The sequence below is a fragment of the Pseudophryne corroboree genome, chromosome 2, assembly GCF_028390025.1.
Source record: "Pseudophryne corroboree isolate aPseCor3 chromosome 2, aPseCor3.hap2, whole genome shotgun sequence".
NCBI lineage: Eukaryota > Metazoa > Chordata > Amphibia > Anura > Myobatrachidae > Pseudophryne > Pseudophryne corroboree.
Window position 1 is genome coordinate 864,332,106 of NC_086445.1, and position 15,938 is coordinate 864,348,043.

Below are 15,938 nucleotides of genomic sequence, written 5' to 3' on the forward strand. Positions count from 1 at the left end.
GCCTCCCCGCCGCTCTGAGCCGCGCCGGCCACGTTGATTTATGCATAGGCCACTCCACGGCTTTATGCAGTGAGCTCCCCGGCTCCCGATGCCGCTTCCGGCTCCCTCTCCACCATAGCCCGGCCTCCGTGTATAGTGAGCGGTACACGGAGCACAGGGCGGGGGGGAGGCACACAAATGAGAGTTAGTTGAAAATACAGCAGCGCTGCATATGTATTACAATAGGCTATTAAGCCTTTGTTAAACAGGATACAAGTTATATGTGCAGGTTTGAATGCAACATAAGATGTTTCTTAAATCTGCTTACATAATTATAAGTCTGCACTTTGTGTTATACTGTGAGCATGGGGACATATTTAACCATGCTTCCTGTTGTTTTTCCAGAATTTCCTGTATTACATCTCTCCTCCATTGAAGGCGCAGGGGTGTTAGGGGGAATTTGGGATCAGGATTGCTGGCGTGCACTGCACTTGGCCAGATATATATTTATAGAGACACCTTAGTGCTATTTACGGAGTCGCGCAAGTTGTCTGTCTTTGTATTTTGTATTGTCTGTCTGCATAATGAGTAAGACACCAGCAAAGTCTAAAAAGCAGTTTCACTGCAATGTCTGTAAGAGTGGGATCTACCACATGTACAGTATGTTTTGTAAATTCAGAGACAGATACAATTTCTGCTCCGGTTTCAAAGCCAATTTCAACCCCGGACCCGCCATGGGCTATGCTAGCAGATGTCCTGGCTGGATTGCAATCAGAATTGGCCGCCACTCGGCAAGAGCGATAGGCGGCAAGTTCTGAGTCTAGGGTGAGACCGCTAGAAGTACCAGAGGGGTCTCAGCCTTACCAAAAGTCCAAATCCTTTTTGGTAAGAGGGATAAGTTTCATTTGTCTTATAATTTACCGGTTTCTGCTATGTTGCTTTCTGACGATTCTATGCCAGACCTCACTGTACAAGATGAGGTTGAGGAGGGCGAAGTAGACCAGCAGTCAGATGGTGACGATTTTGACAGCCCGGGCATTGATAATCTCATCAGAGCGGTGCGTCAGTCTCTGAAGTTTACAGAAACTGAGGAGCCTCTGACAAATGATGAGGTCGTCTTTACTAAACGACAGAGAACTCCAATGTGTTTTCCTGTTTCGGAATCTCTTAATAAAATGTTACTAGAAACAAGAAAGAATCCGGATAAACAGATTCAGGTCTAGTTATCCGTTTCCAGACTCAGTAACAGCTACATGGGAGAATCCGCCTGTTTAAACTTACAAAGAAATTAACCATACCAGTATCAACTGCTACTACGCTTAAGGACCCTTCGGACCGTAAAATAGAAGCTATGCTAAAGTCCATGTATACAGCAGCAGGAGTGTTGCTTAGACCTGGGTTGGGTGGCATTTGGGTAACTAAGGCGCTAATGGTATGGATAACCGAACTCAAGTCTGCCTTAAGTGATGATCACCTTATACTTCTTGCTGATCAAATCTGGGAAGCTGCTGACTATCTATGTACAGCTTCTACTAACGTCTGTCAGCTCACTTCTCGCCTTTCATCATCGCTAGTTACAGCACGACGAGCGCTCTGGCTATGTTCTTGGCAAGCGGAGGCAGAGGTCAAAAAAGGTATAGAAGCGTTACCTTACGGAGGCGAGAAGTTGTTTGGTCCTGTAGTGGACAAATGGATTTCTGAGGCCACGGGAGGAAAGTCTGTTTTCTTACCATTGCCTCCAACAGTACCTAGAAGGAGATATTCTGGACCGGCGTTCAAATCCTTAATACCTCAGTCCTTTCGCGGGCGTGGCAGGGGAACGGCCACACCTGGTAGACGAGGTCGGGGACGTGGTTTCCAACAAACCAATACCACTCGTCAGGATACTAAAGTCACCGGCAAGCCAGTGGCATGACGGGCTCCCAGCCCATCTCGGATCTCCTGTTGTGGGAGCACGCCTTCAGACATTCCAGTTAGCGTGGCTTCAGACGTCCACAGATGGGTGGATCCGCAATTTAGTCTTTAAAGGTACAAAATAGAGTTCAACTGTCTCCCGCCAGTGCGGTTTTTCAGGACAGGACTGCCTGTGTCGGATGACAAGAAGGCGGTTCTGCAGATTGCCATTCAGTCTCTGCTGGATGCAGCAGTTTTGATTCCGGTCCCTGTACACCAACAGGGTCAGGGTTATTATTCCAGTCTGTTTGTGGTACCAAAGCCGGATGGCTCGGTCAGGCCAATATTGAACTTAAAAGGTCTCAATCAGTACGTCACTTACTACAGATTCAAGATGGAATCTCTGCGGTCAGTAATTGCAGGCCTAGAGCCACAGGAATTCATGATTGCACTGGATCTCAAGGTTGCGTACTTACACATTCCGATTTGGCCACCTCATCAAAGGTTCTTGCGGTTTGCAATACGGCAGAACCATTACCAGTTTCAGGCTCTACCGTTTGGCCTCTCATCAGCGCCTCGGGCATTCACCAAGGTGATGTCTGTGATAGCTCATCTCAGATCCCTGGGAGTGATAATTGTTCCGTACTTGGACGATTTACTCATCAAAGCTCCGTCTCAACAAATCCTCCTTCAATAGGTGTTGCTGACATACAATGTACTGGTTCACCACGGTTGGATTGTCAACTTCAAGAAATCACATCTAATTCCGTCTCAACGACTTCAATTCCTAGGTATGATTCTCGATACGGTAAATCAAAGAATTTACCTACCCGAACAGAAAGTACAGGTCATTCGTCATCTGGTACAATTAGTGCTCAAGCCACGCACAGTCTCGGTTCATTTGTGCATTCGCCTCTTAGGCACAATGGTGGCGGCTTTTGAAGCGCTTCAGTTCGGAAGACTTCACTCACGTCCTTTTCAACTGGATGTGCTCGCACAATGGTCGGGCTCGCATCTGCAGATTCACCGCAGGGGTGAGGTTGTCTCCAAGGGCCAGAGTGTCTCTACTCTGGTGGCTCAAAGTACAGAATCTAACCGCAGGGAAACGGTTCGGCGCCTGGAATTGGATAATTCTAACGGCGGACGCGAGTTTCAGAGGTTGGGGAGCTGTAGTTCAAAATTATCAGCTCCAGGGTCTCTGGGCGGATCACGAAAGATTGCGGTCTATAAATGTCCTGGAACTCCGGGCAATTTACAATGCGCTACGACAAGCAGTGCACATGCTGCAGGCTGAGGCTGTTCAGGTGCAGTCAGACAATGCGACGGCGGTCGCATACATCAACAAACAAGGAGGAACGAAAAGCCGCATGGCAATGCGGGACGTAGCTCGAATCCTCAATTGGGCCGAGTATCACCAAGTGATATTGTCGGCAGTATTCATTCCGGGAGTGGACAACTGGGAGGCGGATTATCTCAGCCGTCGGGATTTTCATCCAGGAGAATGGGCATTAAATCCAGAAGTGTTTCACATGCTGGTGCAGAAGTGGTGTTACCCGCAAGTGGACCTGATGACATCTCGCCACAATCATCTAACGCCCCAGTACGTTTCCAGAACAAGATATCCAAAGGCAGTGGCGGTGGATGCTCTCACAATCACGTGGCCATACAGTCTCGTGTATCTGTTTCCACCGTTTCCGCTGCTCCCTCTGTTGCTAAAACGGATCAAAAGAGAGTCCGTCACAGTCATACTAGTGGCGCCTCATTGGCCTCGGAGAGCTTGGTTTTCGGATCTCCGCGGTCTACTCGCAGACGATCCTTGGCCGCTCCCACTACGTCCGGACCTGTTACAACAGGGTTCGTTCCTTTACCTCTTAAGAAGAGAGGGCATTCCAGAATCGGTTATACCAACCATGTTACGAGCTAGGAAGCCGGTTACGGCAGCTCATTATTACAGAATTTGGCGTGCCTATATAGGTTGGTGTGAAGCTCGGAAGTTTCCGACATCATCTTTCAAGTTATCCCATCTTTTGTTATTTCTACAGATGGGGTTAGATGGAGGTCTGCGTTTATCCACACTAAAAGTGCAGATATCTGCGTTGTCAATTTATTTTCAAAGAAGATTGGCTCTATTGCCGTCGGTACACACCTTTATGCAGGGTGTCCTCAGAGTACAGCCTCCATTCACTCCACCTACTGCGCCATGGGAATTGAATCTGGTTTTAGATTCCTTACAGTCTTTTATTTCGAACCCTTACAACAAGTGGATATTAAGTTTCTCTGACGTCCTAGTGGATGCTGGGAACTCCGTAAGGACCATGGGGAATAGCGGGCTCCGAAGGAGGCTGGGCACTCTAGAAAGATTTATGACTACCTGGTGTGCACTGGCTCCTCCCACTATGACCCTCCTCCAAGCCTCAGTTAGATCTTGTGCCCGGCCGAGGTTGGATGCACACTAGGGGCTCTCCTGAGCCCTTAGAAAGAAAGTATAGATTTAGGTTTTTTATTTTCAGTGAGACCTGCTGGCAACAGGGTCACTGCAGCGAGGGACTAAGGGGAGAAGAAGCGAACTCACCTGCTTGCAGCCGGATTGGGCTTCTTAGGCTACTGGACACCATTAGCTCCAGAGGGATCGACCGCAGGCCCAGTCCTTGGTGTTCGGTCCCGGAGCCGCGCCGCCGTCCCCCTTACAGAGCCAGAAGCAAGAAGAGGTCCGGAAAATCGGCGGCAGAAGACATCAGTCTTCACCAAGGTAGCGCACAGCACTGCAGCTGTGCGCCATTGCTCCTCATACACACTTCACACTCCGGTCACTGAGGGTGCAGGGCGCTGGGGGGGGGGGGCGCCCTGAGAAGCAATAATAACACCTTGGCTGGCAAAAATACCACAATATATAGCCCCAGAGGCTATATATGTGGAAAATACCCCTGCCAGAATCCAGAAAAAAGCTGGAGAATAGTCCGCGGAAAAGGGGCGGAGCTATCTCCCACAGCACACTGGCGCCATTTCTCCTTCACAGATCCGCTGGAAGGAAGCTCCCTGGCTCTCCCCTGCAGTCTACACTACAGAACAGGGTAAAAACAGAGAGGGGGGGCACTAAATTTAGGCGCAGTATAAATTATATAAAAGCAGCTATAGGGGACATAACTCAGTTAGTCCCTGCATTATATAGCGCTCTGGTGTGTGCTGGCATACTCTCACTCTGTCCCCCCAAAGGGCTTTTGTGGGTCCTGTACTCATTGGAGCATTCCTTGTGTGTGTGCGGTGTGTCGGTACGGCTGTGTCGACATGTTTGATGAGGAGACTTATGTGGAGGCGGAGCAGATGCCGATAAATGAGATGTCGCCCCTGTGGGCCGACACCAGAGTGGATGGATAGGTGGACGGTATTAACCGACAGTGTCAACTCCTTACATAAAAGGCTGCTCAGCCCGCGCCTGCCCAGACGTCTCAAAGGCCATCAACGCTTCCTCAGATGGCAGATACAGATGTCGACACGGAGTCTGACTCCAGTGTCGACGAGGTTGAGACATATACACAATCCACTAGGAACATCCGTTACATGATCCCGGCAATATAAAATGTGTTACACATTTCTGACATTAACCCAAGTACCACTAAAAACAAAGGGTTTTATGTGTGGGGAGAAAAAGCAGGCAGTGTTTTGTTCCCCCATCAAATGAGTGAATGAAGTGTGAAAAAGCGTGGGTTTCCCCGATAAGAAACTGGTAATTTCTAACAAGTTACTGATGGCGTACCCTTTCCCGCCAGAGGATAAGTTACGCTGGGAGATATCCCCTAGGGTGGATAAGGCGCTCACACGTTGTCAAGGTGGCACTGCCGTCTTAGGATACGGCCACTTTGAAGGTACCTGCTGATAAATAGCAGGAGGCTATCCTGAAGTCTGTATTTACACACTCAGGTACTAGACTGAGACCTGCAGCGTGATCTGTACCCCTTTCAAACAGGGATACTATTTTGCGAACATAAGACGTCGTCTTATATATGAGGGATGCACAGAGGAATATTTTGCCGGCTGGCATCCTGAATTATTGCAATGTCCATTCTGTCAGGAGGGTATTGGAGACCCGACACTGGTCAGGTGATGCTGACTTTAAAAGGCACATAGAGCCTTATAAGGGTGGGGAATTGGTTGGGGATGGTCTCTGGGACCTCGTATCCACACAGCTGGGATGAAAATATTTTACCTCAGGTTTCCTCACAGCCTAAGAAAAGCACTGTATTATCAGGTACAGTCCTTTCGGCTTCAAAAAAGCAGGCGGGTCAAACGAGGGAAGAGGGAAAAAGCTGCACCAGCAGCCAGTTCCCAGAATCAAAATTCTTCCCCTGCTTCCTCTGAGTCCACCGCATGACGCGGGGGCTCCACAGGCGTAGCCAGGTACGGTGGGGGGGCGCCTTAAAAATTTCATCGATCAGTGGGCTCGCTCACAGGTGGATCCCTGGATCCTTCAAGTAGTATCTCAGGGGTACAAGCTGGAAGTCGAGGCGTCTCCCCCCCGCCGTTTACTCAAATCTGCCTTGCCGACAACTCCCTCAGGCAGGGAGGCAGTGCTAGAGGCAATTCACAAGCTGTATTCCCAGCAGGTGATAGTCACGGTGCCCCTACTTCAACAAGGACGGGGTTACTATTCCACACTGTTTGTGGTACCGAAACCAGCCGGTTCGGTGAGACCCATTTTAAAATGGAAATCCTTGAACACTTACATAAAAAAGTTCAAGATGGAATCGGTCAGGGCGGTTATTGCAAGCCTGGACGAGGGGGATTACATGGTATCCCTGGACATCAAGGATGTTTACCTGCATGTCCCTATTTACCTTCCTCACCAGGAGTACCTCAGATTGTGGTACAGGATTGCCATTACCAATTCCAGACACTACCGTTTGGACTGTCCACGGCACCGAGGGTGTTTACCAAGGTAATGGCAGGAATGATGATACTCCTTCAAAAAAAGGGAGTTTTTATTTATCCCATACTTGGATGATCTCCTTATAAAGGCAAGGTCCAGGGAACAGTTACTGGTCGGAGTAGCACTATCTCAGGAGGTGCTACAACAGCATGGCTGGATTCTGAACATTCCTAAGTCACAGCTGGTTCCTTCCACTCGCTTACTGTTCCTGGGGATGATTTTGGACACAGAACAGAAAAAAGTGTTTCTCCCGCAGGAGAAAGCCAAGGAGCTGCCATCTCTAGTCAGAGACCTCCTAAAACCAAAAAGGGTATCGGTGCATCGTTGCACACGAGTCCTGGGAAAAGTGGTGGCTTCATACGAAGCAATTCCATTCGGCAGGTTCCATGCGAGGACCTTCCAGTGGGACCTCTTGGATAAGTGGTCGGGATCGCATCTTCAAATGCATCAAATGATAACCCTGTCTCCAAGGACCAGGGTGTCTCTACTGTGGTGGCTGCAGGGTGCTCATCTTCTAGAGGGCCGCAGTTTCGGCATACAGGACTGAGTCCTGGTGACCACGGATGCCAGCCTTCGAGGCTGGGGAGCAGTCACACAGGGAAGAAACTTCCAGGGCCTATGGTCAAGTCAGGAGACTTCCCTACATATAAATTCTGGAACTGAGGGCCATTTACAATGCCCTAAGTCAGGCAAGACCCCTGCTTCAAAACCGGCAGGTACTGATACAGTCAGACAACATCACGGCAGTCGCCCATGTGAACGACAGGGCGGCACAAGAAGCAGGATGGCAATGGCAGAAGCCACAAGGATTCTCCGATGGGCGGAAAATCACGTACTAGCACTGTCAGCAGTGTTCATTCCGGGAGTGGACAACTGGGAAGCAGACTTCCTCAGCAGACACGACCTACACCCGGGAGAGTGGGGACTTCATCCAGAAGTCTTCCTGCTGTTGATAAACCGTTGGGAAAGGCCACAGGTGGACATGATGGCGTCCCGCCTCAACAAAAAGCTAAAGAGATATTGCGCCAGGTCAAGGGACCCTCAGGCGATAGCTGTGGACGCTCTAGTGACACCGTGGGTGTACCAGTCGGTTTATGTGTTCCCTCCTCTGCCTCTCATACCAAAGGTACTGAGAATAATAAGATGGCGAGGAGTAAGAACGATACTCGTGGTTCCGGATTGGCCAAGAAGGGCTTGGTACCCGGAACTTCAGGAAATGATATCAGAGGACCCATGGCCTCTGCCGCTCAGACAGGACCTGCTTCAGCAGGGGCCCTGTCTGTTCCAAGACTTACCGCGGCTGCGTTTGACGGCATGGCGATTGAACGCCGGATCCTGAAGGAAAACGGTATTCCGGAAGAAGTCATTCCTACGCTTATTAAAGCCAGGAAAGATGTTACGGCAAAGCATTATCACCGCATATGGCGGAAATATGTTGCATGGTGCGAGGCCAAAAAGGCCCCAACAGAGGAATTTCCACTAGGTCGATTTCTACATTTCCTGCAAGCAGGAGTGAATATGGGCCTAAATCTAGGCTCCATTAAAGTACAGATCTCGGCTCTGTCGATTTTCTTTCAAAAAGAACTAGCTTCAGTACCTGAAGTTCAGACATTGTGAAAGGAGTGCTTCATATTCATCCCCCGTTTGTGCCCCCTGTGGCACCTTGGGATCTCAACGTGGTGTTGAGTTTTTTCTTAAAATCACATTGGTTTGAGCCACTAAAAACCGTGGATCTAAAATATCTCACGTGGAAAGTGGTCATGTTATTGGCCTTGGCTTCAGCCAGGCGAGTGTCAGAATTGGCGGCTTTATCATGTAAAAGCCCTTATCTGATTTTCCATATGGATAGGGCAGAATTGAGGACTCGTCCCCAATTTCTCCCTAAGGTGGTGTCAGCGTTTCACCTGAACCAGCCTATTGTGGTGCCGGCGGCTACTAGTGAATTGGAGGACTCCAAGTTGCTAGACGTTGTCAGGGCCCTGAAAATATATGTTTCCAGGACGGCTGGAGTCAGAAACTCTGACTCACTGTTTATCCTGTATGCACCCAACAAGCTGGGTGCTCCTGCTTCTAAGCAGTCTATTGCTCGCTGGATTTGTAGTACAATTCAGCTTGCACATTCTGTGGCAGGCATACCACAGCCATAATCTGTAAATGCCCATTCCTCAAGGAAGGTGGGCTCATCTTGGGCGGCTGCCCGAGGGGTCTCGGCTTTACAACTTTGCCGAGCAGCTACTTGGTCAGGGGCAAACACGTTTGCAAAATTCTACAAATTTGATACCCTGGCTGAGGAGGACCTGGAGTTCTCTCATTCGGTGCTACAGAGTCATCCGCACTCTCCCGCCCGTTTGGGAGCTTTGGTATAATCCCCATGGTCCTTACGGAGTTCCCAGCATCCACTAGGACGTCAGAGAAAATAAGAATTTACTCACCGGTAATTCTATTTCTCGTAGTCCGTAGTGGATGCTGGGCGCCCATCCCAAGTGCGGATTGTCTGCAATACTTGTAAATAGTTATTGCTAACTAAAGGGTTATTGTTGAGCCATCTGTTGAGAGGCTCAGTTGTTTTCATACTGTCAAACTGGATATAGTATCACGAGTTGTACGGTGTGATTGGTGTGGCTGGTAAGAGTCTTACCCGGGATTCTAAATCCTTCCTTATTATGTCAGCTCGTCCGGGCACAGTGTCCTAACTGAGGCTTGGAGGAGGGTCATAGTGAGAGGAGCCAGTGCACACCAGGTAGTCATAAATCTTTCTAGAGTGCCCAGCCTCCTTCGGAGCCCGCTATTCCCCATGGTCCTTACGGAGTTCCCAGCATCCACTACGGACTACGAGAAATAGAATTACCGGTGAGTAAATTCTTATTTTCTCACTTGGAAAACAATTTTTCTCCTAGCCTTGGCTTCGGCAAGGCGTGTTTCAGATTTGGGTGCCTTGTCATGCAAGCCACCATATTTAGTATTTCATGATGATAGAGCGGAACTTCGGACGAATCCCGCTTTCCTACCAAAAGTAGTGTCCTCTTTTCACATCAATCAACCAATAGTAGTTCCTGTGTTAACAGGAGATTCTGGAATCTTGGATGTGGTACGCGCACTACGCGTTTATGTATCCCGAACGTCTACAGTTCGTAAGACGGATACGTTGTTTATCCTCTATGATACGGCCAAGATGAGTTGGCCAGCTTCTAAGCAGACCTTATCCAGATGGATAAAACTGACCATACGTCAGGCTTACCTTCATGCTAGGTTACAGCCGCCTACATCAGTAACAGCTCATTCCACACGTTCTGTGGGAACGGCATGGGCAGCTGGTCGTGGAGCTTCTACGACACAGCTTTGCTGTGCGGCTACATGGTCTTCATTGCACACGTTTGTGCGCTTTTACAAGTTTGATACTTTTGCGGCATCAGCATCTAGCTTTGGCCGTCTAGTGTTACAGGTGCCAAACAGCTCTCCCGCCCACTCCCCCAAGAGTACTCCAGTGACCCCTAGTGGATGAAGAAGAAAATAGGATTTTGGTACTTACCAGGTAAATCCTTTTCTTTGAATCCATAGGGGGCACTGGATGCCCACCCAAAGCAGTTTTACCTGGTTGTGGTAGGTTCAGAGAATTTTATGGTAACACACTCTCACCGACTGCTTCAAATTAGCAAGTTCTATCGGGTTTGCTGTCAACTGTTGTCCGATTTGTTATATGTAATTCTCCATTGTCAACCTCTATAGCTACTGTTCGGCTCAGTAAAAAACACTGAGGTACTCTGGGATATGGAGGGGAGGAGTAGTCTCAAATTTTAATTTATTCAGTGCCTAGTTCCTGTGGAACCGTCCATATCCCCAAGAGTACTCCAGTGCCCCCTATGGATTCAAAGAAAAGGATTTACCTGGTAAGTACCAAAATCCTATTTTTTTATGTTTACCCTTTTGTTACAATGATCACAATACATAACAATAGATCTGCCCTACCACTGTAAGTGTAATCACTTCCTTCTGTACAAGATCTCCCATAAAGCTTCCTGCCCTCACTTTACTTGCAATATTACTTTCATTTCAGATGCTTATTTAAATTGCAGATAATGCCTCCGTTACCAGTGTTTCATTCTCAGGTTCTTGGTGTTTCCTTTATTCCAGGGATGCACAGATGATGATTGAAGATGTTAAGCGCATTGTACATGAGCTTGAGCAAGGACAGCAGATGTCTTCTATTGGTGTAGAAATGGTGGACAATGAGCTGTCCAATTTATACATGAACAGCAAAAAGTCTGAAGTAAGCATTAAATATGACACTGTAATGACTATCCAACTATGAAATGCTACTTAAGCAGGGCGCCATATTTCTGTGTTGTCCTAACAAGAGCAGTCTAATTATATTTGACTGACTATGAATCAAGCCTCTGCAGGATAAAAGCTGAAGTTACATACATATGTGCGCCTGGGTGTCTGTAGTTCTTTGTATGATGTATTTCTTATTAATACTTTTCATTAGAGGGATAGGTAGCCGCTTGAGTAAAGTAGTAAACTTTTCATTGTACATTTCCTTTATGTTCTCCTTTGCTGATAAGTCTATTGTCTCATCCTGGACCATGGGTTTATAGAGTCTGCAGTTGGCGCTTTAAATAATTTGAACTGTTTTCTACATCCCCATCCTAAAGGGAACTCAGGATGTTTTGTATTAGGCTGTATAGGCAGTCTGGATTTTACTAATCGTACTAATTTATGCCACTAGTTTTATTTAGATTAATCACTGAAATGGTCACATGGGGCCTCACTATACTGTTTGCTATCTGGTGCTGACTGAGGATCTCCCAGGGAAGCTCCTTCATTACTGATGTAGGTAGTGCAGCAGTACCTGATCGCTCTCTGGGAGTGGGACTAAAGTAATTGCCTGTATGTTTCAGCACTTATGTACTGGAGAGCTGTGGTTTGCCATGGTAGGGGTGCTTAGCCTATTGGGCTGCAGAGTAAGGGCTCTCTGCTCTTGAGGCTTTGTCAGCTGCTGTAAAGACTGTCCTGACACTGGGCAGAGTCACGACACAAGTGGGCAGTTTTCAAAGAGTGATGGCTGCTGAATATCTAGGAGCATAAATTGCATATTTATTTATTTATTAACAGTTACTTATATAACACAGCATATTCTGTTGCGCTTTACAATTAGAACAAAAGTAATAGAACAAAGCTGGGTAAAAACAGACAGATATAGAGGTAGGAAGGCCCTGCTTGCAAGCTTACAATCTAGCAAGGCACTGTATATGCAATGATTTAAAGTATTCACCCCCCTTTGCATTTTTCATGTTTTGTTGCCTCACAACCTGGAATTAAAATGGATTGTTTTTAAGGTTTGCATCATTTCATTCACAACTTTGAGGATTTTTTTTTTTCATTATTGTGAAGCAAACAACAAATAGGACAAAATAAAAGAAAACTTCAGCATGCATAACTATTCACCCCCCTTTAGTCAGTACTTTCTAGAGCCACCTTTTGCGCCAATTACAGCTGCGAGTCGCTTTGGATAAGTCTCTATGAGCTTGCCACATCTTGCCACTGGGACTTTTGCCCATTTCTCAAGGCAAAACTGCTCCAGCTCCTTAATTTTGGATGGTGTCCACTTGTGAACAGCAATCTTCAAGTCTGACCATAGAGTCTCAGTTGGATTGAGATCGGGGCTTTGACTAGGCCATTCCAACACATTTAAATGTTTCCCCTTAAACCACTCGAGTGTTACTTTAGCAATATGCTTCAGGTCATTGTCCTGCTGGAAGGTAAACCTCCATCCCAGTCTCAAATCACAGGCAAACTGAAACAGGTTTTGCTCAAGAATATCCCTGTATTTAGCACCATCCATCTTTCCCTCGATTCGAAACAGTTTCCCAGTCCCTGCTGCTGAAAAACATCCCCACAGCATGATGCTGCCACCACCATGTTTCACTGTGTGGATGGTGTTCTTGGGGTGATGGTATGTGTTGGGCTTGCGCCAGACATAGCGTTTTCCTTGGTGGCCGAAAAGTTCAATTTTCGTCTCATCTGACAGAGCACCTTCCTCCATACATTTAGGGAGTCGTCCACATGCCTTTTGGCAAACTCAACATGTGCCTTCTTATTTTTAACACTAAGTAATGGCTTTTTTCTATCCACTCTTCCATAAAGCCCAGCTCTATGGAGTGTACGGCTTATTGTGGTCACATGCGCAGATACACTAGTCTATGCTGTGGAACTCTGCAGCTCCTTCAGGGTTACCTTTGGTCTCTGTGCTGCCTCTCTGATTAATGCCCTCCTTGTCCGGTCTGTGAGTTTTGGTGGCCGGCCCTCTCTTGGCAGGTTTGTAGGGGTACCATGTTCATTCGATTTGATGATGCTGGCACTTCCGTTTACAGTTGACATTCTTTTTGGAAAAGAGCTAGACACGTTAATTCTACAAGCTACGGGTGGTAAATCTACCTTCTTACCAACCCTTCCACCACCGCCTAAATGCTCTTATACTATAACCTCCTTTCGTTCCTCGCAATCTTTTAGAGGATGTGGAAGAACTACACCCTTGCGAGGTAGAGGTCGCGCAAAGCAACCAGTTGCTGCTCATCCTCAAGACCCAAAGCCTACAGAAAAGACCTTGGCATGACGGTCTCCCTTCCCACCGGGGCCCAGGTACGGTGGGAGCGCGGCTTCGAAATTTTCAGGATGCCTGGTTCAAAATATCAGACAATGCGTGGATTTGCAACATCATCTCCAAAGGGTACAAGTTAGATTTTGAAGATTTACTGGCAAAGAAATATTCTGCGACAAGTCTTTCCATTCATCTGGACAAATGTTTAGCCCTTCAAGGTGCAATACGGACCTTAGTAGAATCAGCTGTGCTAATGCCGGTAAACTGAGTCAACTGGAAAAGGGGTTACTATTCCAATCTTTTCGTAGTTACAAAACCAGACGATACGGTAAGACCTATCCTTAACCTGAAATCATTATATCAGTTTCTGTCTTATTACCGGTTCAAAATGGAGTCGCTCAACTCGGTGATTTCGAGCTTGGAACCCAGGGAATTCATGGTATCTCTGGACATCAAGGATGCATATCTCCACATTCCGATCTGGGAACCTCACCAAGCGTTTCTCAGGTTCACGATTCAACAGGATCATTTTCAGTTCAGAGCCTTAACATTCACACTGCACAACAACACCCAGAGTGTTTATCAAGATCATGTCGGTGATGATTGCTCACTTCAGATCATTGGGAATCCCAATAATACTGTACCTGGACGACCACCTCCTCAAAGCTCCATCCGATCTAATTTTCTAGGAGCATGCTCTATTAACATAAAATGTGTTGGTAGAACATGGATGGATAATCAATTATCTGAAATTCAACCTTCAGCCGTCACAGCGTCTCCAGTGTCTCGGTTTGATTCTGGACTCCCGTCGTGGCTTGAGGACAGCCCAGACCAGTTTCTGTATACTCAGTCCATTTATGCATTAGTCTACTTGGGAAGATGGTAGCTGCTTTCGAAACTCTGGAGTTTGGCCGTTTTCCTTCTCGTCCTTTCCAGCTGGACCTGTTACATCAATGGTCGGGGGTTGCGTCTACACGTTCAACAGTTAGTTTGTCTAACTCCAGATACGCAACTTTCGCTCCTTTGGTGGCTCCCGCTGAATAATCTCACTGCGGGCAGGCGGTTCGGTGTGTCTGAGACTGGACTCTTCTCACAACAGATGCCATCCTCAGGGTATGGGGTGCGGTTGTGTTGGACTCCCATCTTCAGGGTCAATGGTCTCCACAAGAATAACTGTTGCCAATAAATGTATTGGAACTGAGGGCGATCTACAGTGCGCTGGTACAAGCCGTCCACATTCGTCGATCCAAGGCGGTTAAAGTTCAATCGGACAACGCGACTGCTGTAGCGTGCGTAAACAAGGTGGTACTCGCAGTCGCCTGGCAGTGCTAGAGGTGTCACATATTCTCCAATGGGCAGAACTCAACGCAGTAATTGTTTCGGCAGTGTTCATTCCAGGAGTGGACAATTGGGAAGCAGACTACCTCAGCCGTCAGGATCTACATCCGGGATAATGGGCACTTCACCCGGAGGTTTTCAGCTATCTGATACAGCGCTGGGGGTGTCCAGAAATCCTCATGGCATCCTGTCTCAATCATCAACTTCCAAGATACGTCTCCAGTAACCTGGATCCTCAAGCTGAAGCTCTGGACGCTCTGTCTATGCCTTGGCCGTATGACCTAGTTTACCTGTTTCCTCCGTTCCCTCTATTGTCTCGAATTCTCAAGAGAATCAAACAGGAGTCAATCACGGTGATCCTGGTGGCACCAGATTGGCCTCGGAGGGCTTGGTATTCAGACCTGCACTTTCTTCTAGTGGACAATCCTTTTCCTCTTCCTCTGCGTCCAGATCTACTCCAACAAGGGCCCTTCGTGCATCCAGTTTTACCACGGCTACGTTTAACAGGATGGCTATTGAGGCATATATACTGAATAGAGGAGGAATGCCGGAATGTGTGATCCCCACAATGTTGCGGGCACGAAAACCGGTTACAGCAGCCTGTTACCATCGCACCTGGCAATCCTATATAACTTGGTGTGATCAAAGATTTCCATTGGATTCTTTTAGTCTCTCATGGTTCTTACTGTTTCTTCAAACAGGATTGGATTCCGGACTTCGTCTAGGATCCCTGGAAGTTCAGTTATCTGCTTATCAATTTTTTTCCAGAAATGCCTAGCTCTCCTGGTGGATGTGCAAACCTTTCTACAAGGGGTTCTACGGGTACAACCTTTGTTTGTTCCTCCTACAGCTCCTTGGGGTTTAAATCTGGTGCTGGAATTTCTACAGTCGACCTGTTTTGAACCTTTGGAAGAAGCTGACCTTAGATATCTTACTTGGAACCCGACTGCTTTTCTACTAGCCATAGCTTCAAACTGGAGGGTTTCTGAGTTAAGTCCCTTGTCTTGCAGACCTCCCTTTTTAGATTTTTCATCCTGATCGGGCGGACTTGATTTATCGTGTCTGCTTTTTACATCAATCAGCCTTTTGTGGTTCCATCTTTGCAGGACGATTCTGGGACACCTTCTTCTCTGGATGTAGTGAGAACCTTGAAGATTTACGTAGAGCGGACTGCGCCTTTCAGGAAATCTGATGCTTTATTCGTAC

General features: G+C 47.4%; 1 protein-coding gene across 1 annotated transcript in view; it reads left to right on the plus strand.

Moving 5' to 3' along the window:
* SUPT6H (SPT6 homolog, histone chaperone and transcription elongation factor) overlaps positions 1-15,938 on the plus strand; it is a 288,449-nt gene that overhangs the window by 201,353 nt on the left and 71,158 nt on the right. The window contains exon 21 of the mRNA XM_063955884.1: positions 10,928-11,063. Coding sequence (XP_063811954.1) covers positions 10,928-11,063 — 136 coding nt within the window. The remainder of the gene's footprint in view (positions 1-10,927; positions 11,064-15,938) is intronic.